We start from the raw sequence: 25,385 nt of genomic DNA, 5'->3' as shown, positions 1-25,385 counted from the left end.
ATCACACAGCTCAGACTGGAGCTGCCTCCTCAGGCCCCCTTCTTCCCTCCTGCCCCGGCCCCGGACACCTGCTCTCAGCTGGCCGCTGGGTATAGGATGCCTGGATCAGGAGGGTGTCGAGGCCCGCCAGAGCCATCAGCAGGTGCTCCCGCGTGGCCGGCTGTCCGTCAGGCCGCTGCCATGCTTGCTGCCAAGGAAAGGACACATGTGCTGCAGCCTCCGACATCCTGGGATATTGACACCCCTGTGTGAGAGGAGCAGAGGCCTGTCCCCTCCCCGCAGGAGGCTCCTGGCACAGTGTTGCTCACCTCCCGGAAGGGCACGGTGAAGGTGCTGGGCTGGCCGGGGCTAGGCTCCCGGGAGACGTGATGCTCCAAGACAATGCCATTGCCCTGCAGAACCACCAATGGCTGCCTGTGCAGGGGCGTGGAGCCAGGCTGGGGCTGCTGGGTCACTGTGAAGCGCAGCTCTCCTCCATAGGAGGTCACCTGGGATGCAGGGTGGACAGGCACTCAGCTGGGGCCCCACTGTCAGGCCCTGCCACTGCTCCAGCCTCCCACTGCTCCAGCCTCCCACTGCTCCAGCCTCCCACTGCTCCAGCCACTTCTCCACCTCTTCTCCAAAGGCACATGACACTCCTGCTTCCAGGCCTTTGCCTGTGCTGTTCCTGCTGCCTAGAATTCCCATTTTCTTCCCACCCCCTGCCCACCTTGTCCCCCCGGAAGCGAGAAGGGAGGCTCCAGAAGTAGGGTCCAGAGAGGAGGTTGTGGAAGGAGGAGAAGACCAGCTCCCCAGGCACGGGTGATGAGATGCCCTCGCTGGTGGTGTGGGTGCCTGCGGTGTTGGTCAGGCTGAACTGAGTGGGCTCCTCAGAGGCCCCATGCACCTGGGAGGGGAGAAGAGGCCAGGATGGGGGCTGTGGCCTGGGACTGGCACTTGGTCCACCCAGCCCTGGGCTCGTCATCGCGCCTGTTTGCCCACCCACCAGCCTCGCAGAGGTACCTGGGCGCGATTCCAGGTGGAGCTGGTGCACTGGCGACTGACGCCCATGCAGAAGCACTTGAGGCAGCCGTCGGGGTTGTGGGCACTCAGGTGAAAGGAACCAGCGACACACTCATTGCACAGGCGCCCCACCACGTTGTTCTGCAGGCACAGAGCTGGGAGCTGCAGGGTGGCCCACGGGAGGGGCTGCCTGGAGCTTCCGGCCTAATCTATCCACATTCTAGATGGGGACCGAAGGCCAGGGGGAGTTATGGAAAGAGTACACGTATGAGGGGTCACCACCATGGGGACAATAATTCCCAATTAATGGGAGCTTATGCAACAAATCATTTTTCCCTTTTCTCTTTGGTTGCTAGGGGGCTCACAAATACAATTAGATGTGAAACATAGCAACTTGGTTAAAATAATTCCTGCTACTATTTATGGAGTGTTCCATGCACTGTGCTAGTTTCTGTTCAACCATCATCCCTTTAACTCCTCTAAGGACCCTGAGAGTGATAGCTCCACGCTTCACATGAGGAAACCGAGGATCAGGGATGGGAAATGATTTACACAAGGTCACTCAGCTTGCTAATCCACTCTGGGATTTAAGATGAGGAGCGCTTGACTTCAAAATCTGTCCAGTTCCTTCTTCCACTGACACTTGACTCTCCCACTCTTAATGCCAATGATTCCCCTCCTCTGAGCCTCCATTCCCTCACCTGTAAATTGGCGATGCTAACACCTACATCACTGCGTCAACGTGAGAATTAAAGTGTGGTAAAAGCAAAGGGACACTACAGATACAGTGGTCACACAAAGAATGATCAGCAAAGAATCTGAGACATGAACCCAGGTCACGTGACTCGCCAACCAGTGTTCCTTCCTGACGCCAGGCCACCTCTCATGAGGGGGAAGACCAGCCAGCCAGGCCCTCCAGCTAGGCCCCCACCCACTGGCAAGGAGCTGTGGAGAGGATGGAGCCTCCTTCCTCCCTCTGCCAGCTGTGCTGGGACCCGAGGCCCCTGGAGTGCCGAGGGGAGGGCATGCGTACCTTACAGCGACAGGTCTGCCCAGAAGTCCCCAGGCTGCCTCGCTCATCACAGCGCACAATCTCCTGGTCTGCAGGCACAAAGCGGGTGTTGGCTGGGTTGGTGGCAATGGGATAGACATAGTCTGGGCAGATGGGGGACAGAGCAGGGCACCTCCCCACGGATCATGGGGTTTGTGCTGGGCCTGGTGGGCTGCCTGGGAAGGCGCTGAGGGATGGAGGCTGCAATACTCACTGGTGGGCCTGCACTTCCCGCCCGGCTGGATGGGGTTGCCCTCATAGCCAGGGGCACAGCTGGGGGAGAGAGAGGGTTGTCAGTGGCATTTCCATGCCTCCACCCAGTAGGGCCTGCTTCCCCCAGCCCCGCTGCTCTCCCTCACCTCTCACAGCGGCGGCCTGTGTAGCCCGGGGCACACGCGTCACATGTGGCTTGGCCATCCGTGTCCAGGAAGCAGGTGTCTGAGAATCTGTGGGTATCAAGTGGACAGCACATGGGGCAGGGCTGCAGCGATGGGCAGGCCAGGTCTCACAGTCCCACTCTGGGAAATGACTGCTGTCCACACGGACACAGTTAGCTACGAGGCATGATGTCGTCTCTCTGCCTGCCCATCCTTGATCTGCAGCCTCAGAGCAACACTAGGAAGACAAAAGGCCCATTATATGGAAAAGGAAACTGAGGCCTGGACAGGTCAAGAGGCATAAACAATTCAGCGACCAGGTTAGGGTGTGAACCCAGGTCTCCCACCTCCCTCCTCCCAGAGTATGCCCCTCACCTGCTGCCCTGCCCGCTCCCCCGACCATGTCTGCCCCCTCCCGAGCTGGGTCTGACCTGCGGGAGGCGTCAATGTGCGGGCAAGGGCAGGGCCGGCAAGCGGTGGCTGTGGCCTTTGTGGCATCCCCAAAGAAGCCGGCCTTGCATTTGTTGCACTGTGGCCCCTCCGTGTTGTGCTGGCAATTCTGGGAGGAAAGGGTTCTAGGTTCTAGAGAGCAGCCCTCCGCCCCCAGTGCAGGACCACGCTGGGCCCCACGGGCTCCCTGAGGGTGGTCCTTTGAGGCTGTGTGGCTCAGCCTCCCCCTCACACTGAATACTCCACAGCTTGGCAGACAAGGGAGCATCCAGCTACATCCTGACGGGAAACTCATCAACTCATGTGGCAGCCTGTCTCACAGAAGGTGCCAAATGCCTGCTTTATACTGACCTAAACCTGCCCCCTCTTCCAATCTGCACCTAGAGGCCAATTCTGCCTTCGGGAGTCTGTTCCTTCTAGCCTGACAGCTCCTCAGGGGTTTGGAGACACCAGTTTTCCCTGCTCGAGCGTCCTCTTCTGTCAGCTCCACAATCCCAGTTACCCCCGCTATTCCTTAAGAAATAACGTCTGATTACAGGCTCCTTCCCCTTAGGGCTGCCCTGCTAAGGGCCACGCTTTACATGGTGCTCTCCAGGATTGACGTGACCAGGGTGGAACAGGATCTTCACCTCCCTTACCTGGACATTATATTTCTGTTAATGCATTCAGATCATGATCGCTTGTCTGACAGCCATGACAGCCGTTCTGGAGGCTTGTGCTAAGCTTGTGGGTACAAGGAAGCCTCAGCCTGGGCCTCCCACCCTGCCCTTGCCCCCTGCCCCTAGAGCCAGCTGGCACTACTCACCAGGCAGTGACCATATACAGGGTCGCAAGAGCTGGCATGGCCATTGCAGTTGCAGCCGGAGCACGTGCCCAGGTAGGGCCCACCAGGCACCCGGGTGAAGTGGGCATCACAGCTCTCACAGGACAAGCCGGAATAGCCAATGGGACATCTGTGGGGACAGGACCAGGTCAGTGGCTGCAGGAACCGTGAGGCCCTGCTGTTTGTCCCCTACCCTTGCCAGGGTCTCTGTGGTCCCCAGCCCCACCAGATCAGGCACCTGCACTCCTCTACACTGTGCGCACGTCCGTGGCTGGTGGCATGGGTGACAGTGGTATCCATGGTGATGTCACTCAGCCCGACGCTGGCCATCTTGGTGTTGTACACGGTCTGGATGAGCACGGCCTCCAGGCTCTGGAGCACCTGCAGCAGCTCTGCCCGCTGCACTGGCTGGCCAGACTCATGGACCCAGTGCTCCTGCATGGGACCAAGGCGGGGAGGTCACACGTCAGCACCTGCCCAGCCTGCACCCCCGTCACCCCCAGCCCCTGGGGCTCAGGCACGCCTACCTCAGAGAATTGGACTTGGCGCTGGTTCAGAGCACCGGGCTGGGTGGGTGTGTGGCCTCGGGAGAGCAGGCGATACCCGGCGCCCACGAGGACCACGTCCGGACGCTGCACTGGCTCCAGCGTGCCACGCGCCAGCTCATAGCGCACCTTGTAGCGCAGGGAGCCACCGTAGGAGTCCACCTGGCCGAGACAGGGCACATGAGGGCAGGGCAGGCGTGATGCCCACTGTGTCCAGTCGCCCATCGTCCCTCACTCTGCGTACCTGATGCTCACTGTGTGCCTGGCACAGAGCTGGGCACAGGGACCCAGAGACGGGTGGGACCTGGGCACTGCCTTGGGGTACTCAGTCTGACGTAAGCGGGAGTATGATAATGCTGGGCCAGAGGTGCCCAGGGAAGCCCGAGGAGAGCACGGAATACCACCCAGGTGTGGGGGAGTGGTCCGGCATGGCTTTCCAAAGTCAAGTCAGCATTCCTCCCAACCTGAGAGTGGGGAGACCCCGCCCTGGAGGAACGAGCCACTGCCCGCAGGCGGCTGTGCTGGGGCATGACCACACCTCTCCTCAGAGCTGAGTCTGCCCTGCTGCCCGCAAGCTTCAGAGGGAGGGGAGCCCAGGCAGGTCCTGACGGGCATGCGAGGAGCGCCTGGCCCTTCCCCATCCAGGGCGGCCACCCGGCCTCTCACCTTGTTACCCAGAAACTGTTCAGGCAGAGCCCAGAAAGAGTCGTGGACCAGGAAGCGTCGGGACAGGTCGACCAGCTGGAACTCCTGCAGAACAGTGTCGATCTGCAGCTGTGTGGAGGAGAGGGGCGGCATGCCGGGCTGCGCGGGCATCGTCACGTTCACGCCTGCGGGGGGCAGGAGGGAGGGGTGAGGGCTGCAGTGCGTGCCTCCTGGGACACCCACCTTGAGGAGGGTAACCCAGAAAGACGAGAAAGTTCTGGGAGAAGTTTGACGTAGAGAGAACTTTAGTCTCACACAAAGTCAAAAAAAAGCAAAGATCTTTTTCCCCCTGAAGTTTTGGAGCTGCATTTCTCAAAGCCTACTCTGGGGAAGGCCGGTGCCTGCAGAATGGCGGCTGGGAACCATTCGGGAAACACAGGCTCAAAGAAAGGGCAGGGGAGTCTTTGCAGCAGGACTTCTCAGAGCCTTTTGCTTGCTAAGAGAACCATGGACTGTCAGGGTTGGAACAGCCCTCAGCGGGCAGTAGTGAGCTACACAGGGCTGAGGAACAGGCTCAGGTCCTGGTTCCACCACCCTCCAGATGTGCGAGTCTGGGCAAAGGCCTCAGTTTTACTGTTCTGTAAAACAGGGGTGAGAGTGGCTTGCCTCACAGGGTTACTGGGAAGACAAAATGAGCCAAGTGATATAAAATGGTTAAAACGGATTGTGGTACACAGGAAGTACTCAAAAACCGGTTAGCTGTTGTTGCTGTTATGACGGGTCATCTAGTCCAACCCTCTCCTGCACACACACACACACACACACACACAGGAATTCTCTCTCCAGCATCCTCCCAGGTCTCCAGGGCAGCACCAACCCTCCAAGAGAACTTGGTGTGATGACGGCAATGTTCTATCTCTACCCTCCAACACGGTAGCCACCAGCCACATGTGGCTCCTGAGCACTTGAAATGTGGCCAGTGCGGCTGAGGAAATGAATTAATTTATTGAAATTTAAATAGCACACGTGGCTGGTGACTACCACCTCAGACAGCTCTAAGGGAACGGGGAGCTCACTACTTTCAAAGGCAGACCCTCCCAACTCTGGGCAGTTTTGACTCTTAGAAAGTTCTTCCTTACGCTGAGTCTACGTCTGCCAATAGCGTTTTGTCTTGATCCTAGATGTAACCCCTGCAACCATCGAGGGTCCAGCCCCTCGTCTGCAGAATGGCCACGCATAGTCCCCACGACCGGACCACACCACCCCAGGCCTTCCTTCCTCCCTCCCTTCCATGGATGTTTTCAGGCCCCCTCTATCCTGGTCACCATCCATGCACAGGCCACCTGCTCATCCTGCAATCCCTGTCCACGCTGACCATTCTGATTCCAGCCAGGCCTGGGTTCCAGTTCTGCCTCTAAACAGCTGTGTGACCCCAGGGAAGCCCCACAACCTCTTGGAGCCTCTGATCCTCATCTGAAAGCAGTGAAACCAGCCCTGACCTTGCAAGGACTACTGGCCATTCAATGACTATTTGAGTCAAGCCACAGTGCTGACTGAGGGCTTAACCAATGGTGGCCGTGGCCAATATTATTCTAAATATACTGAGGGACAACTCCGGAAGGTAACTTTGCTTTATAAGAGTCACTTTGAGGTTCCTCAACCAAAGAAGGCACAAAATAGGCAACATTTGCCGAGTGCTTCCTGTGTAAGGAGCTAAGCCCTCTCCATGCATTTAATCCTCTGTGATGAAGGAAATGAGATGAGGGGCTGCTGACGTCAGGTGGTAAATGACAGAGCTGGGACTTGAACCCAGGTCCGTCTGATGTCTGGGTCCATGCCATTTTGCCTCTCAGAGCCAGAGAACTGAGTCCAACTGCTTGCCTTTATGTTTGGGAAAACAGGTTCAGAGAAGCCAAGAGAGTTGCCCAAAGTCACACAGCAGTAACTGGTGCAGCTAGAGGTCAGCTAAGAAGATGCCAAAGCCTGGGCTCTTGTGATCTGGGGACACTGGCACCTCTCATCTCTCAGGATTAGGATGATGAGGATGATGAGGACATTAGGGAATACTTACTGGGCCCTTACCACGGACCAAGCACTATTCTGAGTGGCTTCTATTAACCTATGAAGTCCCTACAACAACCTGGGAGGTAGTTATTATTTTATCCCCATTTTGTAGATGACAAAACTGAGACACAGGATAGTCACTTGACTAAGGGCACACAGGCAGGAAGGGTCAGGGTCAGGATTTGAGCCAGGAATCTGGCCCAGTGCTCATCGTCTTCATAACCCGGAGCGGGCAAATATCAAGTGTGGATTTGGCTTTTCCTAAAAAATGTTTGTTTTCTCCTGAAAACAAACTCTTCTTACAGGGCCCAGCTGAGTCCATCCTGGAGCCTGGCCCCATCTGTCCAGCGCCTGCTGTGCTCCCACATCTGCCCTCTCTGAGCCCACTGGAGCCTGGGGCCTGCCTCCGGCCCACCACAGCGCCCGCCCCCCCGCCCGCCCGCCAACGCACCCTTGAAGTCATTGGGCTGGTCAAAGTGCAGCCGGATCTGGTCTCGGTAGCGCTGGCTGCTCTGGCACACGCTGGTGACGCCAAAACAGAAGCAGGGCAGGCAGGAGGCGCTGTGCTCCAGGTAGAAGTGTCCGTCGGGGCAGGGCCCTGCCGGGCGGCACAGGAGTGGCTGCAGCCGGCTTGGCAGGTGGCCCCGGCTCCACCCCCAGCTCGTCATCCACCCGCCCACCCGCCAGCTGTACCTCGCTGTGGAATGAGCTCCAGGACCCCGTCAGGGATGCCGAACACCATGCCTCGGGCATTCATGGCCTCACAGGTGTAGGCACCCTGGTCTGCCTCCTTCACGTCGCGAATGGTCAGTGTGCCACGGCCTCCTTCGCTGGTCACTGTCACCCTGGTGGGCCCGAGACAGAGGCGAGGTCAGCCCTGGGCCACTGGCCAGCCTCCCCTACCTCCCCAACCCCTGCCGGGCCCAGAGCAGCACCTGGGATGAGAGGGGATGTGGCCCCAGTTCAGCCTCCAGTTGATGATAGGGGTGGGGACGCCCATGGCCACACAGGTGAAGGTGACTGTTTGGCCCCGGGAAGCCTGGATCGACTCCTGGGGAGGGGTCACCACCTGGGGGGGCACTGGGAGACCAGAGCAGGAGTGAGGGGTGTGAGGGGCAAAAAGAGAAGGAGTAGGGGGAGTGGCTCCAAGGAGCCAGGCAGGGGGAGAGTAGAGGCTGAGACCATGGAAAGGGGCGCCAGGAACCCGGCCCAGGGCCCCCAGCTCGCCCCCCCAGCTCCCTGCTCACTGCAGCCAAACTCATCGCTGCGGTCGGGACAGTCGCTCTCCTCGTCACAGTGGAAGCTGGCCGGGATGCACGTGTTCGTGGAGACACAGCGGAACTGCGTGGGCCCGCATACGTCCTCGGGGCGCTTGGCAGCTGGGGACAGAGCCAGGTAGTGTGGGCAGCAGGCACTGCCCTCACAGAGGACCATGCCCAGTCCGTACCAATGCCCAACAGCCCACCCTGTCCATCTTCCCCAGGGTCATTCTCCCATTTCACCCACAAGACACACCGCTGCCCTGGCCAGGCCCAGACACTGCTGCCACAACACTACCCACAGCGTCACGGCCACCAGTCAGCCATCAAACAGCCTGTCACATTACCCTGCCGCCACCATTCACTCCACCTGTGTGCCAGTTATACCTGGCACATCACAGTCCCTTGGTTCCTCCCACATTCAGCCTCCCCTGGAAGCATAGAACCCTGTCAGAGGCACAGGCAAAGTGGCCAGTGTCTCTGGACACCGGGTGACACCTGGGGCAGCTCTCTCTCCCAGAAAGGCCTTGCAAGGGGCCTGCCACAGCTTGGACCATGCTGCTCTGTACCCCTCTCACTGGCCTAGGGGTGACGCATGACCTGAGGCCTATGGACTGGCCAGAGGCCTGCAGTTGGCCTGGCCCCAGGGCTGGGCCTCAGGTGGCATCTCTAGTAGATGGTGACTGGCATTCCTCCTCAGAGAGACTGAGCTTGAGACAGACACACAGACAAGGATGGAAAAGGCAGAGTGGTACAGGAGTGGAGGCCACATGTCCACAGAGAAGGAACCGAGCAGAGGCCAGGAGGCAGCTATCTACTGACACTACCTCAGATGCTTCTGTCCCAACACCCTCCGAGCCCCCAAGGCCACTCAGCTTTCACGTCCTCTGTTCTGTGTTCTCTAAATGAGGGCTCGGCCTCCCTTGGACTCTTCCCCAGCAGAGGCCTCTGAGAAGGGCGTTTCAACTAAAGCCCTCAATGACTTTCTCTCTGCCCAGGAGCCTGTTGTCAAGCAAGCTTAGAACGACGGAAAGACGTCATAAAACTCGGCCAGTCTCCGGCATAATGCTGCCTGTGTTTGCCGCAGAGCGGGGAAGGTGAGGGGAGGCAAGGAGGAGAAGCTGGAGTGGAGGACAGCAGGGACGTCAACCTACACTCGGACAGGTGACCCACGATTACAGAGAAATGGGAAGATGATCCTTGATCTTGGACTAACGAGCCCCAGGCTTCACCTCACAGGACAACACACAAGAGGCTACTCTATATGGTCTCTGACTCTCCAGCCTCACCCATTTAACTGTCATAATGTCCATAACACTGATTATGTGGGTGGATAGGAAACGGGTAGATAGCTGGTTGGATAGCTGGATAGGAAGGAGGAAAGATGTTGGCTATATGAATAGACGGATGGATGGAGAGCTGGAAAGATGGACCACGGATGGATGGATGATAGAATGGATGGCAAAATGGACAGGAGGAAGGTTGTCAGATAGACGAGTGGACAAATATACGAAGAGCTGTGCAGACAGACAATGAATGGATGGATAGTTGGATGAATGAGTGGGTAGATAGATGGATGGGAGAGGGGAAAGATGTTGGACAGATGGATGGATGGACAGATGGACAATGGATAGCTGAATGCATAGATGGATGAAGAGCTGGGGAGATGGAGGAGCAAATATCTCAGAACCAGCTGTGGATGAAAAACCTGTAGCCCAGTAGGGGGAACGTTTTTACTCATACATACATCAAGGGACCCGGTGTATGAAGCCCTCTCTACTCCTCTGACCCCCACACAAGCATAAATAACAAGGAGAAGATTAGTGGTAACAAAATAAAGAAGACAAATAGAGAGATTAACCACAGGCAGTCCAGCCACACTGCTTGCTACCAAGGCCAGCTCAGGGCCAAGGTTCCTCACTGCTGGGGTCAGAGAGAGAGATAAACCTTAAAGTTTGTCCCGAGAGCCTTCACCACTCAGCCGGGGAGAGCAAACAAACCTGCTGGAGAAGGGACAGGGTAGGGACAGGGTAGGCGCCCGGCGGTCCCAGGGACACTCACGGCAGTCGGCCTCATCGGTGCGGTCCTCACAGTCAAAGTCGCCATCGCAGCGCCACAGCTTGAGGGCACAGTGCCCATTTCCACAGGGGAACTCATTGGGCTCACAGGGGGGCGTGGGGCCTGGGTGGACCAGGCACGGTTCAGCTGGTGGCCCTCCCCTGGCCAGCGCCCCCGCCCCTCACCCCCCACCTCCAGCCCTGCCCCATCCTCACCGCAGTCCAGCTCATCACTGCCGTCCTTGCAGTCCTCCTGCCCATCACAGACGTAGTCTTTGGGGATGCAGTGCCCGCTGTGGCAGGCAGCCTCGTGGGGCCCACAAGGCACAGGCCTGTGTGGTTCAGGGAACAGAGGCTGGGGAGCGGGGGTGACTAGTAGCTGCCGTATGGTGGCCACCTCCGGGTAGTGTGGTGGAAGTGGCGTCTCCATCAGAGGGGGTGGCAGGGAGCTGAGCTCTGGGACCAAATCCTCTGTGGACAGAGCCCCTGCGGCGTTGGCACGAAGGGGTGGCTCCTCATCCCTTACCCCTCAAGCTCCCCAGGCCAACCCTGCCGCACCCAGTGCCCCCGGCCCTGACCCTGCTATCACTGTTCCTGTGTCCACTCCCTCCTCCCTCGGACCCCTCTGCCTGCACCGACCCCTCACAGCCAACCCCAATTGACTCAGACGTCGAGGCAAACCCTGGCCCTGCCCGGCATCTGAAGGCCACTGTGCCCCCAGAAAGCCCCTCACCGCAGTTGAGCTCATCGGACATGTCCCTGCAGTCAGGCCTCCGGTCACAGCGATACTCCAGGGCCACACACTCATTGTGGCTGTGGCAGGCAAACTCGGCCTCGGTGCAGACCCTTGCGACCTGGGGCACTGAGGGGGTTGGAGGGAGTCAGAGAGGCAGGCGGGAAGCTGGCGGAGGGGATCATGGACCACACAGGCACTGCACGGCTGCGCGTGGGCTTGGGGGCCGGGTGTCAGGCCACGTGGTTTCTGGCAGGCTCAGTGAGCGCAAGGAGCACACAGTGGACACACTCACAGCACACGTGGGATGTGCGATATGTGGCAGGGTGTCACCCATCCCTTACACAGACCCCACACGCAGTTAACACACCACACGCATGCGACCATCACATCACACACATGCGGGCCACGGCCTGGCCCAGTGAGGATGAAGAGCAAGGAGAGAAGGGGCGGCTTGGGGGCTATGCCCAGCCATCTCGCCCTCGTCCTTCCTTCCCCTCCATTCATTAATTTCTCCAGTGATCCAGCTGGGCCTGGGTCTGGCTGCACTCTCACCTGGTGTCACTGGAGCCGCCATGGCGGCCAGGGGGGGCGGGGGGGTCTGTGCTGGAAAGGAAGGTGTGATCAGTAGCCATCCAACCTGCGACATGGGCGCTGTGGCCTGCAGCACTGAGCCAGGCCCATCCCACCCTCCCTAGCTGGGAAGACTCATTGAAAAGTGGGGAGAAGAGGGCTGGACCCCCAGAAATCTTAAGACCTGGACCTGGGGATGCCAAAAGGGTACACTTGATCTTTGGGTGCATTAATTGAGGTTTTATGTGCAGAACGAGGGAGTGACGGTTTCACTCTTTGTTTCTGACTGGGTCACCATGGTAGGGATGGAGTTTGTTCAGTTCTCGGTTCCACTGAGTCAGGGATGGTGACCTGTTGGAGGCTTCCCAGAGAGGAGGGACTGAGATGGAGACGGGGCTGAAACCTGTAGCCTGTGAGGAATGAACTGGGACTGTCTGGCCAAGAGAAAGACTCGGGGAGTCAAAACAGGAGATACAGGGTGCAGCGAAAAGAAACCTGGGCCGACCAAGAGTATGCAGGCCAGCCTTCGCATCTAACAGCTGTGCGACTTTGGGCCAGTTTCCTATTCTCTCTGAGCCTCAGTTTCTCGTCTGTTTCTCATCTCATCTCCACAGGTTCTGGCAAGGCTGGTACAGACACAGGGTTTGGGTTAAATTCTGGCTTTTCCACTTTCTGCACATGTGAACTTGGACAAGCCATTCTTCCTCTCTGGGCCTCAGGACTCTCATCTCTAAAACAGGAATTAGCGTGGAGACTGAATATGAGGGCCTTACAGAGCGCCTTGCATATAGTCAGTGCTCAGTAAACAATTATTCATTATGATTAAACACAAAAGGGTTTTGGACCTGAAAGTACTGTATGAAGAAAGGAATTATTACCTTTTATCATTGTACAGGGGTTGAAAGAGACAGAGCAGAAATTGGGTCTAAGGGGTACATGTCAGAGGAAACACATTATGCTCAGCCCAAGCCAAGATTACATAAAGATTGATGGGGCAGACTCATAGGTAGTGAGCTCCCTGTCCCCAGCAGTGTGCGAGCCCAGCTAGGAGAGCCCATGGTGGAGACACTGAAGGGGACCCACATGAGTCTGAGAAACTAGAGGAGGTGACCCCAGGCTCCAGGGTGGGCTTACCTGTGCCCAGGCGTCGGAACTGGAATCCCTGGGGTGAGGTGATATAGGAGGCGATGGAGCCACTGGAGATGACTGTGTGCAGCACCTCCTGAATCTGAGCCCCATCCGCATTCCCTTCGGAGCCCACATCCAGCTCCACAAACACCCAGCCATCCAGCTCCCTAGGGAAGGGCATGGGGCAGGGGAGCAGGGTGAGGGAGACGCCTACGGTCTCAGCTCCTCCCTTGGCCTCTTGCCTGATGCTCAGGCCTGATCTCTTGACTCCTCCCCTGCTCCTGGATAGCCTGTGCCCCAAGCAGGACACGTTAACGTCCAAAGTGTCCCCCCGCCAATTCCTGAATGTCCGCCAGTAGAGATTCACCCCATTAGGCTTCTCCTGCCTCCCTTCCTGGTACCCAGGCATCTCCCCATCCTTGTCAACCCCTCCAGGTTACCCCAGTCCCTCACCAGCCCCCAGGGGACCCTTCTCACTTGATGAACACCACACTGACAACCTGGTCTCCGGGAATCTTCAAGTACTCTGACTCCAGCTGGAGAGATACAGAACCATCAGCCTCCAAATACTTTCACCCCATCCTCAGTCCTCCCTCCCCCCAACCCGGGGCAGCTCCCCAAAGCCCCTTCACCTCACCGTGTCTACCACAGCCTCAGACACCTCTCGGAACTCCTCGGAGCTAGCGTTCTCCAGCCGAGTGCTGTAGTCGATGGAGCGAGTGAAATTTACCAGGGCTCGGAAATAAACTGCAGAAAAAAGAGAGGTGTCACTGCGACGCCCAGGGGCCCCGCCTGGCATGTGGTGGCCTCAGGCAGCTAGGCCAGTGGATGGAAATGGGGGAAGGGTCCCTGGAGGCCTCTTGCTGAGGCTGACACCTGTGTGCCCACAGCTACACCCAGCACTGCTTGTGTGAGCACATGCTGAAGTGGCCCTGGCAGGCCTGCCCAGGGGTCAAAGCCGAGGCCCCAGCCTTGAGTGAGGGGCTTCAACCAACAGGGAAAATGGCCTGATCCAGAAACCAAGTGATGGTGCAGACGAGGAGACTCCCAACAGCTCAGAGGATGACTAGACAAGTAGGGGTGGCTTCCAGAGGAGGCTCGCCCGGCACAGAAACTACTCGCGAGTGACTGTGTCATGCTTCCCTACCCTTCCCTGGAAAGTTCCTACTCATCCTGCAGGCCTCAGCCATCACCTCCTCCAAGAAGACTGCCTGAACGGCCCTCCTTCCCCAACCCTGGCAGGGTTAGGCTAGAGATGACCTCTTTGGGCCTCCCCAGCCCCTCTGCTTCTCCCATCAGAGCATCTTCTACCCCAGCATCACACAGATCCAGAGGTCTACCACCCTGGGCTGCTGTGGGGAAGGAATGATGCCACGCTGACACACAGCATCTCCCTGTGCCCTCAGAGGCAGCACCTGGTGTGCAGCAAGCGCTAGTGAATCGGAAGCTGTTGCCATCCTTCTCTCTCTACCGCTAGACTATGAACCTGACTGCGGATCCCTGGATCTCGCTCACCCCTGAATCCCCAGTGCCTGCACAGGGCCCAGCACATAGTAGGTCCTAGTTAGTGATGGCTGAACAAATTCACGTCAGATTGGTGTGAGCATACACACACCACTATTGTTTCTTAAGCACCTTCTGTACACATTTTATACACATTAAATCTCAATGTTGCTAAGTTCACATAGAAGCTATAAACATGAGTTAATGGGAGCCGCAAATGAATCATATACATGTGTTTACAGACACACACACCAAGTGCTTCTTCAGCACCTATTATGTATAAGATTTTTTATGCATTAATTCTCATAATGTTCATGAATTAAGGTGTAAATTATAAATACTGAGTTGATGCAAGTTACAAATGAGTTTAAAACATGTACAAAGTGCTTAGAATAGAGCCCGGCACACAGTAGGTGCACTATAATACGAGCTATTACTGTCTGAGGGGCAGTGTACCCTAGTGGCTGAAAGCTCAGCCTCTGGAGCAAAACTGCCACTTCCAGCCCTGTGACCTCGAGCAAGTTTCTTAACCTCTCTGAGCCTCAGTGTCCTCATCTACAAAATGGGGATCATAGTAGTGCCCCCCGGAGGGCTGTCGTGAGGACTAGTAAGTTCACGAACGTGAGGCCTCACAGCAGCATCTGGCACACAGTAGGGGCAGCGTGGGTCGAGCGTGATTGTCATCTCTGGTCTTTACGACAAACCCGAGGCCTGGATTTGGCTTTACTTCTTCCCATCTGCCGGAGGCATCACTGCTTTAGCAAACCTACAGGGAGGGCCTGCCATATGCCAGGCGGTGTTCCAGGGACAGAGGATAAAGTGGTGAACTCCACAAATGACAACTCCTGTCCCCACGGAGGCCACTTTCTAGGGGGAGGAGAAAGAAAATCAAATGAGCAAGGACTATACGGACTATGGAGGAAAAAAACAAGGGCTGGGGGGAGCGTGTTCTGGGGTGGGGGAGGCGCCTGCTTTCCCAGGGTGGCCAGGGAAGGCCTCTCCTCCAAGGGGCCGCCTGAAGGAAGAGAGTGAGCCATGGGGAGGTATCTGGGGGAAGAGCATTCCAGCAGAGGGAACAGCAGCTGCAAAGTCCCTGAGGTAGCATTGGGCTCAGAGAGGTGACAGATGACCAGCGATTAGGTGGCAGAGCAGGGAGTAGCACTGGCTGGGCCTGACTATCCTCCCTTTTCATTCTGTCTGGCCACAGGTGCACACCCCCCCCACCCCGCCCCCCTCCGAGCCAGGGCCTCTCCCTCTGTGGCTCGGGCTGAGCAGGCCCTGGGGGGATCAGGATGGAGCGTCTGAGGAAGACGTGGGAGTGGACTCCGACAGCAAGAGAGGGTGCTTAGGAGGGCCGCCCTGCCTGCTCTGACCACAGGGACTGTGCCGGGCTGCGCTTCTGGGTGCCGGGCGGGCGGGGCTCTGTGGGCTGGAGTGTGGGGGCCGTGAGCTGGGCCACAGAGGCCCCTTGTGAACAGGCACAGAGGTCCATTGAGAGTCCCCCCACCCCAGCCCCTGGCCTCAGCCCCACGGCTGAGCACAGGCAAGGAGGCCGGGCCTCTGCCCAGGAATGTGCCTGCTCCCGGGGGAGGGGGCCAGGCTCCACAAAGCTCCTTTCTACTAGGGCCTGGGAAGGGCACGGACCCTCCAGCCTGAAGCCACCCCCGCCTTCTCCCAGACCAGGGGCAGGTCAGGGGAGCACCCTCTCTTCCACCCCGAGCTGCCTCCCTGCGGGGGTGCCTGAGGGTGGGGGCAGAGGTGAGGCTTTTCAGAAAGCAGCCTCCACAGCTGAGGGTGCTGGAAGGGAGTGGTGCTGCCTGGGGGTGGGAGTGCTCTCTGGGTGCCTGCCCTGGCCACTCCTCTCCCTCCTGGTCCTCATTCTGACCCTGTTTGGAGAGCTCACTTGGAGCCAGAGGCTGGAGGGACAGGAGGCCCAGGGTAGGCCTGCACCAGGGTGGGGCTGGGGAATGCACGCCTGACCACCCCCAGCCCTGGAGCAGGCTGCCCCACCTGCTCCTGATACCCACCCCCTGCTCAACAGAACTACTCCCCAAAACACACACACCCCAATCTCGAGCACAGGGTCCCGTGGGTGGGCTCAGGATCAGCCAGTCCTGAGGTGGGCACAAGTCACTTCCAGCCTCAAGGGCCTCGTCCCCTGAGGGGTTGCTGCACCCACCCTTGCCCAGCCAGCACCATGGGGGCGGACACCAGGGGTCTGGTCCACTGTGTTTAGACTGTGTGCCCAGAGGGGGTCTGGCTGCATCCTGGGCAGGAACAGGGCAGAAGGTGGGGCCAGCTGGAGTGGGGCAGTGGCTGGCCTGACCTCAGACCCTGCAAGGAGGTGCCTCTGAGCCTCAAGTGTGACAAAGTGTAGGCTAGGGAGGAAGAGGAGAAGAAGGAGAAAGGAGTGAGGAGCAAGAGTAGGGAGAGAGGGTGGGGACGGAGAGAGGGACGAGTTCCCGCTGGGCTGGCTGGTCACTCACTGAGAGGAGACTTGTTATGAGGCTCCAAGACCACCATGCCAGCCACGGGACATGACAGGAGGGACGGAGACAGCAAGGGAGGTGGAGAGAACCAAAGGAGAGACAGAGAGAGAGAGACGGACAGATGGAAGGAGGAATGACAGAGAGACACAGAGAGAGATGGAGACAGAGACACAGAGATGGAGACAGAGATACAGAGATGGACACAGAAAGACACAGAAAGAGATGGAGACAGAACGGAGAGAAAGTGGGGGGAGAATGAGAGAAAACAGGTGAGACAAAGGCAGAAAGGAGAGGGAAAGACAGAGACACAGAGGCAGAGATGGCGAGCCAAAGAGACAGAGGGAGAAGTCACAGAATGAGACAGAGGAGGCACAGACAAGACAGAGACACGAGGAATAGGAAAGAGACAGCCCAGGCAGGGGCAGAAGGCAGCAGGAGAGACATGGAGACAGGTGCCAGAGCAGGACAGACAAGAGTGGGAAAGACAAAGAGACAGGTCAGAAGATAGAAAGAAACTGGGTGAGGGGAGGTGGGCAGGGGTCCCAGGGAGGGGGAAGCAGAGCCAGGGGTGCCAGGGAGGGGTGCTGGCACACAGGAGGTGGGTGAGACAGGCCTGGGGCAGAGCCAAGGGGAGCCATGACCCTGCCTGAGGGAAGAGGAGAGAGGCAGGCTGCCCCAGGGGCTACACTCCAGGGCTGGGGCTGGGGCTGGGCCAGGGCCTAGGCAAGGGGCCCAGCCAGGTAGGGTCCATCACGGTCATGATGGCCCTGGTGTACCAGTGCAGGGAGGGCACTGACCTTGGGCAAGGCTACAGCAGGCACATGGAGACCCTGGGAATCAGGGAGACACACCTGCTGCCTCCCGGGCGGAGATTCAACCCAGCTGCCTGGACCTGTCCCAAGGGCAGCAGGCCGGTGCCAGGGCTTGGCCTGGAGGGTCTATGGCCCCACACCTTCCCACAGATCAGCCCCACTCAAAAGGGACCTCCCAGCAGCTGCTCTTCATCCCTCCCATTCTCCCACCTCTGGCCTCTCCTGCCCTCACAGCTGCTTCTTATGGGGGAAGGTGGGCCAGCAAGGATGACTCAGAGTGGGCAGAGCTGTCACAGTGGGCAGCCCCCTGGGAGGGGCCACAGCTGTTTCTGAATGGACAGGGTGGACTGGAGCAGTGGGCAGGCCTGGCTTAGCAAGAGGGAGCTCCCAGGGACCCACAAGCACAGGCCTTCTGGAGTGTGAGCTGTGTGCATGAGGCCCGCCTGACACCCATCCCCAGGTCCCAGCCAGCACCCAGGCATCCTGTAGCCCTGCAGAAACCAACACGTGGAGAAGCTTCAGGCAGTGGCTGAGTCCCAGGTGCTGGGACGTCACAGCCAGGACCAACCAAGAGTCGCGCCACCCAGAGGCCAACCCTCCTTTGTGCACTGGTCCAAGTAGGCCAACACCCTCTTGCATTTGGATGTCCCTGATATGCCAGCCAAAGGGAGGCAACCCTACCCCTGGAGAGGCCCAGGCAGACTCGCCACAGGCCTGCTGGGGTGGGCAGCCCTGGATGCAGAGGGGCTGCCCAGGGGACATGCTGAGCTGAGCTCCAGAGAGGGCAGCAGGCACCATATGGAGCTGCTGGGGCTTGTACCCAGGTAGCTCCTTCTCTACCCAGAATCCCAGGCTGGGAGGAAACAGGGACTCTGAGCCCCTGACTCAGCGCAGGGCCAGGCCGTGCACTGGCTGTGCCCTTCGAGTGCTGGCAGAGTGGGCAGCTGAGAAGGCCTGACTCCTCTCCCTCCATGAAGCCTAGCCCTCTTTCCCCAACTCAGAAGCCCTCGGCTTCCCAGCAGGTGACCCGACCTAAGGCAGGGTTCCCTCCCAGGCTCACTTGAATGCCCTATGCCACAGAGCCCTTTGGTCTGCGCTCCCTGCCTGGGGTCCCCATCTCTGCAGCAGTCACACCGAGGACAGCTCTGGGGAAGGTCTCCTGAAGACAGCTGAGACACCCTGGGAGGTGAGAATTTGGCTCTGAATGCTGAATGGCTTCAGTCCCCATCAGAACAAGCACTTCCTGGCGTAGGCGGGCACAAAACCTGGCCGCCCCCAACCTTGCAGGGAACTGCCAACCAATGTCACAACTGTCACTCAGCAGGTACAAGACCACCTCCATGGCGGGCCCAAGGAGCCCTCAAGGCCCTCAGCCCAGGAGGTGGGGCCTCTGTGACTGGAAAGACCTGCCCTGGGGCTTCCCCAGGGGACAGGATGGGGGCCGGCAAGATGCCCCCAGCAACTTACCCATCTGGAAGTCCCCGCTGCCCACGTCCCCGCTCCCCAGGCCGTCTGCAAGCAAAAGAGACTTATTCAGCAACAACAAATATTTCTTGAGCTCCTACTGATGTCAGGCATGTTCTGGGCACCTGGCACATAGTGAGGAAGGTCTGGAAAACACAGAGCTGTTGCCTTCTTTCCATGCCGACGGAGGGCTGGCCTGTAAACGTCGGCTTGGAAGCCTCCATCAGAGAGCGTGTGGACCAAGGACAGCTGGGGTGGGGGCGGCGAGGGCAGATTGGCCCCTGGGTGAGGATGGGAGGAGGGGGCGGTAATCACCCTCCACTGTGCACGGCCCACCACCTTCCCCATCGGTCCTGACCATCCTGCACTGTGAGGAGACTGCAGCTGCAGAGGAGCAGCCACCAGCCCAGGGGCACACAGGTTATAAGTGAGGACCAGGGCTCAGGACGCAGCCCTTAGCCCATCTCTTGAGGTGCCACTGTGGGCAAGTTTCCCGGGGCCTCTTTAAGGACCAGCGGGAAGAACCCTGACTCCATCCTTCATCCCCTCTACTTCCAGCCACCAGAACCCTCTGCTCACCTCCGGAGGCATCGTCAGCCAGCAAGTCCTCGTCATCAGAAAGGTCTGAATAGCTCCAGCCAGCCCGGCCCGCTGTGACTGTCTCCGCATCCTCGGGCAGAGACAAGCCATCATATGCCCTCAGCCCATGGGTCACCTGTGGGAGACCACACAGCCAAATGCGTCACACTCTCCAGCTCCCGCTAAACCCAGGATCCCTCTCCTCACTTCAACGGGGAGTCGCACCCCAAAGCCCTCCAGTAGGTAAGTCAGACATGGTTTGGCTAAGAGAGTCAGGCTGGGGCTGTACCATTGGTTTTGACTCAGTTTCCCCAAATCCCATTAGGTTCTGGAGGCCTCAGAGCCCAAGTCGGCAAATTCACTGAGTCTGAATGAATCCTCAAATAAACAGACGATAAAATTAAAAAATCACGTTGGTAAGTGATGACTCTTCTTCCTTTGGGGAAGGCGAGGGATAGCGAGGACACGGGTTAGTGGACAGGGGGACAGGTGCCGGGTGACTGGGGCCAGCAAAGATGCGGGACATGGGCACTGGACGGGTGGCCAGGGTCAGCGCGGATACAGGACAGAGGCAGAAATTGAGGGTGAGTCAATGGAAGCTGCTGCCTCCCCCAGCAGCCCCCCAGGCCAGCTTGGCCACCTCTTTCTGTCTCAGTCTGGCCTCCAAATCTCTAGGCCACAGGGAACACACTCCAGCCACATTGGAGGAGCTCTGGCCCTGGTGGCCACACTGGCAGGCGCATCTGTGCACCCAGAGGCAGGGAGTGGAGCCCAGCAGCTGGGCTGAATGGGGGCAGGACAGGCGTGCCATCAACTCCATGTGACCTCAGGGTGACCCTGAGCCCAGCACAAGCTCCATGGTGGCTCTCTTCCACAGAGGGCTGCTGAGACCCGGGGCCCCCCTGCCGGAGCAGAAGGGCCCCCAAGCCATAACACTTGCCTTTCTCGGGTGTGTGTGTGGACAATGAACACCTCTTTCCCCTTAGACAAGATGGAGATGTTTCCAAAGGAGTTTTACCAGACAACTTAGAGGAAAACAAACCCCCAGTGGAGCCCAAGGGAACCCCAGAGGCCCCAAGCGCAAGTGTGCACGGATCTGCTGTGGCCTCAGAACACTCGTCCAGATGGCCTGGCATGAGCATCTTAGACCGTGTGCTGGCCTCGGCCCTATCTGGGGCGCCCAGCCCAGCCAAAAGGAAATGGTCTCACTTGCGAAACCCAAACCCAGCCCTCACTGGCTAGACAAGGTGGTGGCCGCAGGAAAGAGGCCCAAGGAGCAGGAAAAAATGAAGAGCCAGCCAGTCCCTCCCCTCCCCACCGCCCAACTTCACGCAGTCCATGTTCCTGGAGCCTCTGGCCTTTCTCACGCTGTTCCCTCTGCTGAAATGCCCTTCCTTCCTTTGTTTATCTGGCTAGCTCCAATTCGTCCTCCAAAATTCAACTAAACATCACCTCTTCCAACTACTCAGTAATAAAAAGGAACAAATCACGGATACGCAGGGCAATGGATAACTCTCAAACACGTTATGCTAAGTCAGACGTTACGTTAAGTCAGACACAAAAGACTCCGTGCTACGTGACCCCATTCATATGAAATTCTGGGGGAAAAGTCTAATCTACAGTGACAGAAAGATCAGTAGTGGCCCAAGATCAGACGTGGGTGGGGCTGGCCGGGCAGGGGCACGAGGGAACCTTCTGGAGTGATGATTCCTCTGCATATACGACTCATTCCCATTATTGAACTGCACACTCAAAATAGGTATGTTTTCTTGTTTGTAATTTATACCTCAATAAAGAGGTATAAGAAATCTCCCCGGGGAGACTCTGTGCTGACTCCCTGGCCCTCACAGCCCCCTCTGCCCCCAGGATGGGCTCTGGGCCCTCCAGGCTCACCTCCATTGGAATGAAAGCACCCTGAAGGCAGGGACTGGAATTAATTCACCTCTACCTTCTCAGCACCCCTGTTCAATTAATACTTGAATGAATGAATGGATAAAAATGTCATCATCTATTAATTCTAGCTGCTTCCTGAAGATGACTTGCTTTGGAGGCACTGCCCACCCCGACGTGGTCTCTATGTGTCCCCCTTCCCAGGCCGGGGGCTGCCTGGGAGCAGGAGCTGGGTACCATCTGGTCATCTTTGTGCTTTCAGTGCTGCCAAGCCTTGTGTGAGCTCTGTACTGCCCACATCTTACCCCCCGTTACGGCCTAATGTCCTGTCCCCTCCAATCCACAGGCAAATCCCTCCTCCTGTTCCTTCCCCTCCCCCCACCCTCCCCCTCTGGACAAGTGGCCATGCCTGTCCTGGGTGGCCAGTGGACTTCTGGGCCATGCCCATGAGGTTTGCCTCCAGGAGTGTGCTTGAGAACCTCCAGGAATTGGTGGGAAATACAGATTCCTGGGCCCCTTCTCAGAGCCACTGAGTCAGGCTCTCCCCACCCCAGGCAAGAGGGTTATAGTTGAGCATACTCAGGGGGTTCTGACACTCATTGGTTAGGAATCACAGGACTAGCCCCCTACCAGGGGTTTTCCCTTGTCCTCCCCAGTGAGGGGTAGAGGGCAATGTTCCACTGGGTAGGGGGTGGGTTCTGAGCAGGCCCTGATTGACCTAAGGGGAGTGTGAGGCTAGGACTGGTGCAGGGGCACTGACACTGGGCAGAGGAGGTTAGAGGGGTAGGCTTGGATCCTTCCCACCTGGGGAGAGCTCTCTGTGTCATTGCCACACTCTCCCCATCCCCATGGAGCAAGGCCATGGAGGGCGTCCATGGGGCACACAGATTCCTGGCACCCCCTAGACATCAGACTGCTGTCTGGAAAGGAAAGCCCTGGTGGCGAGCAAGGCCCAGAGCCTCTCCGGGAGAGGGAAGCCAGGGGGTGCTGGGGACCGGACAGGAAATAGCAAAGTGAGATTCAACTCGGAAGAAATGCCAGGAACACACATCTGCAGGGGGAGGGGAGAGAGAATCCAGAGCTCGTTGGGGCCTGGACAGAAGCCCCCCACCCCAGGGAATGGGCCCTTCCCACATGCCAGCCTGCCCTTGCTTGCAGCCTCTTCCCCAGGACCCAAGGCTCCAGGGTCAGATCAGGGCCTGCAGCGAGGGACAAGCCAGCAAGAGCAGAGACTTCACTTGTGAAAAGCTGAAGATCAAAAGGTTCTAACAGCTGGATTTCACATCTGGGAGGAGAGATGGAGCCAGACGGGAAAGAGGCTCCCAGAAAGAGCCCAAAGGAGCCTGAGACTTGACCACAGAAGGAACCTGGACTCAGACCTGGAAAGTGCAGGGTCCACTCGGGGAACACAAGGGCTAACATTCACTGAGCACTTACTATGCACCCGGCACTGCTTTCAGGACTTGCATAAGCGTTAACCCAGTTACAGGTATTAAACAGCCCACAGTAAAGAGGGGCAGACGGAGCAGAGACGGCTCACCTGCTTGAAGATCTAGCACATGGCAGAGCTGGCATTTGTCCCTGGTGGTCTGGCTCCACTGTCTAAGCTCTCACCACTGTGCCATACTGCCTCTGTAACGAGGGCAGTGGAATGCGCCGGAACTGACTGAGGTCACGGAGAGTCACTCTCACAGAAACTGTCCACTACACTGTATTTCACAGTTTACAGAGCATTTCCTCAGCCTCAGTGTCAACTGACCCTGACAATGACCCCCTGAGGTGGCTGAGCAGGGGTGAATGGCCCCCTCTCACAGCGGAGGGAATAGAGCTGGAGAAGTAACTTGCCCAAGATCACAGGTGAGCGGCCGGCAGAGCCAGGACTGACCCAGAACCTCGGGGTCCCTGCCCGAAGCCCCCTGCTGACCACAAAAGAAGGTGAGGCTGGGCTGGGCCTCCAGGCGGGCCATGAGGCCTAAGCAGAGGGCAGGGCCAGGAAGCCCAGGGCTGGCCGGTCTCCATCCCCGACCCGACCAGCTCTCAGGATGGCCCATGGGATGCCTGAGCTGGCAGTGGCCTGGGCCCATGCAGTGGGTGCCTAATGTCCCAAGGAGAGCCGTCAGTGGCTCCAAGGTCAAAGGCAGAAATAGAACCCAGGTTTCCTGCCCTCCAGCCTGTCTCCGGCTGTGAGTGAGCCCGACTTCCTCCCAGAGGAACCCAGAACTTCAAGCAGGCGTTGGAGCCGGATGGCGGGGCCAGAGAGGAGGGGTCCAGAGGGCAGACCTGGGCCAGAGAGGAAGGAGTCAAGCAGAGAGGGGGATTTTCCAGATCCCGCAGGTTCCTGGTGGGGATAGGGGAACAGCTGACTCATACAGGCCAAGGACAGAGGACTGTTCTAGCCTGACGAACAATTGCTTGGGGCAGGGTGGCCCCGCAATGGGCAGGCACTCCCTGAACACAGGCCGGTGGGGGGGGGGGGGGGGGCGGGTGGAGGCAGACTTCTGGGAGGCCATTGCTCCTTGAGGCTGGGCTGTGGCCAGGCCTCCTGGTGAGGAAGAGGGCGCACACGGAGCTCCAGGTCCAAGTCCTGTAGAAGCCCTTGGGGACCAGGGACAGAGGCTGGACCCTCCTCTCTCGGCCTGGGTGAGGATGCAGAGGGAGCCAACGATGGCTGGGAAGAAGTGTGGAGGTGAAAGGTCAAGCCACAGAGAGGGGTCTAGAGGACGAAAAGGTTTGGGGTGGAGGAGACGTACAGACACAGATATAGGATATAGGGCCTGGGGTTTTTTATTATTATTATTTAAAATTTTTTTTTTTGTTTTGAGGAAGATTAGCCCTGAGCTAACTGCTGCCAATCCTCCTCTTTTTGCTGAGGAAGCCCGGCCCTGAGCTAACATCCGTGCCCATCTTCCTCTACTTTATAGGTGGGACGCCTACCACAGCATGGTGTGCCAAGCGGTGCCATGTCAGCACCCGGGATCTGAACCGGCGAACCCCAGGTTGCTGAGAAGCAGATAAGTGCGAACTTAACCGCTACGCCACCGGGCCGGCCCCAGGGTCTGGGGTTTTTAAAGCAGTTTTTAAGGGAGAATCATGGGCCTCGCACAGGTTATGTGTGGAGATAAGAATTTCTGGTGCCACTAAAATTAAAGGAAGACGGCGGCACAGTGAAGAGATGACAAGAACAGTCAAGGCCCACTGAGGACTTTCCCCAGGCCAGGCCTTGTCCTAACATTGCATGGACCACCCTAATTAACCCCCACAGCACCCTAGGGAGGGTTGGCACGACAAGGTCACTCTCCCTCATCTGCAATAAGAGAAAGCCAAAGGGCTCTGAAGACCAAGAATGCTCACTTGGTGCCAAGTCCTGACCCAAATTGATGTGAAGCTATTAATAGCTTATTCCCTGCACTCTCCACTCAGGGTGAAGACTCGCACGTTTCGATGCAGCAACATTAACATGTTTGATTACAGGGTGTTGCCCCAGACTCTACCGAGGATGTCACATCCCCGCTGGCACGTGCTCTATGTCACCTCTCTCAGGTTGAAAACTTCTGAATTCCAAAACACGTCTGACCCCAAGCGTTTCAATTAAGGGACTGTGAGCTTGTAGGGTTATTTCCATTTTGCAGATGAGGAAACTGAGGCTCAGAGAGGGTCATCTGTGTAAACGAGATGAAAGCGTGTAAAGCATTCAGCACGGTGCCTTGTATATGGTAAGTGCTCAAGAAGCATTAGACTTAGTACCACGCAGGGGGTACAGGGTAGAGGTGAGGGGATGAGAGGTGATGGGGGATGCACGGGGGCATGGGGTGTGGGCCCAAGGAGGGGTCTGGCTCTGCTGCCCAGGCCCTGGGCTGGCTGGACGGTGGGGTCCTGGCTGGGCGTGACAACAAAGCTTGGTTCCAAGGCTCAAGTTGTCTGTCTGCTCTGAGGCTGATGAG

At 58.0% G+C, this 25,385-nt stretch overlaps 1 protein-coding gene and 1 long non-coding RNA gene across 11 annotated transcripts in view; one reads left to right on the top strand and one right to left on the bottom strand.

The window, feature by feature from the left end:
- HSPG2 (heparan sulfate proteoglycan 2) overlaps window positions 1-25,385 on the bottom strand; it is a 99,254-nt gene that overhangs the window by 46,344 nt on the left and 27,525 nt on the right. For 5 of the 10 annotated variants that reach the window (XM_070510736.1, XM_070510738.1, XM_070510741.1 and 2 more), the window contains exons 2-26: window positions 19,555-19,690; window positions 18,979-19,023; window positions 13,345-13,454; window positions 13,185-13,243; window positions 12,714-12,874; window positions 11,562-11,612; window positions 11,007-11,135; window positions 10,490-10,759; window positions 10,278-10,397; window positions 8,205-8,336; window positions 7,893-8,037; window positions 7,651-7,802; window positions 7,409-7,555; window positions 4,915-5,078; window positions 4,231-4,410; window positions 3,942-4,138; window positions 3,686-3,833; window positions 2,862-2,989; window positions 2,413-2,499; window positions 2,268-2,326; window positions 2,036-2,103; window positions 1,003-1,164; window positions 710-886; window positions 309-488; window positions 69-187 (exon numbers count right to left, since the gene is read on the bottom strand). In XM_070510736.1, the coding sequence (XP_070366837.1) occupies window positions 69-187; window positions 309-488; window positions 710-886; window positions 1,003-1,164; window positions 2,036-2,103; window positions 2,268-2,326; window positions 2,413-2,499; window positions 2,862-2,989; window positions 3,686-3,833; window positions 3,942-4,138; window positions 4,231-4,410; window positions 4,915-5,078; window positions 7,409-7,555; window positions 7,651-7,802; window positions 7,893-8,037; window positions 8,205-8,336; window positions 10,278-10,397; window positions 10,490-10,759; window positions 11,007-11,135; window positions 11,562-11,612; window positions 12,714-12,874; window positions 13,185-13,243; window positions 13,345-13,454; window positions 18,979-19,023; window positions 19,555-19,690 (3,326 nt within the window). The remainder of the gene's footprint in view (window positions 1-68; window positions 188-308; window positions 489-709; window positions 887-1,002; window positions 1,165-2,035; window positions 2,104-2,267; window positions 2,327-2,412; window positions 2,500-2,861; window positions 2,990-3,685; window positions 3,834-3,941; window positions 4,139-4,230; window positions 4,411-4,914; window positions 5,079-7,408; window positions 7,556-7,650; window positions 7,803-7,892; window positions 8,038-8,204; window positions 8,337-10,277; window positions 10,398-10,489; window positions 10,760-11,006; window positions 11,136-11,561; window positions 11,613-12,713; window positions 12,875-13,184; window positions 13,244-13,344; window positions 13,455-18,978; window positions 19,024-19,554; window positions 19,691-25,385) is intronic. The other 5 variants (XM_070510742.1, XM_044769953.2, XM_070510739.1 and 2 more) reach the window with 4 other exon arrangements.
- LOC139045355 (uncharacterized) overlaps window positions 23,924-25,385 on the top strand; it is a 28,824-nt gene continuing 27,362 nt past the window's right edge. Inside the window, exons 1-2 of the long non-coding RNA XR_011503579.1 lie at window positions 23,924-24,084; window positions 24,366-25,157. This is a non-coding gene — a long non-coding RNA (uncharacterized lncRNA). The remainder of the gene's footprint in view (window positions 24,085-24,365; window positions 25,158-25,385) is intronic.

The sequence above is a fragment of the Equus asinus genome, chromosome 5 (assembly GCF_041296235.1).
Source record: "Equus asinus isolate D_3611 breed Donkey chromosome 5, EquAss-T2T_v2, whole genome shotgun sequence".
Lineage (NCBI taxonomy): Eukaryota > Metazoa > Chordata > Mammalia > Perissodactyla > Equidae > Equus > Equus asinus.
This window is presented reverse-complemented; position numbering and strand designations above follow the sequence as displayed.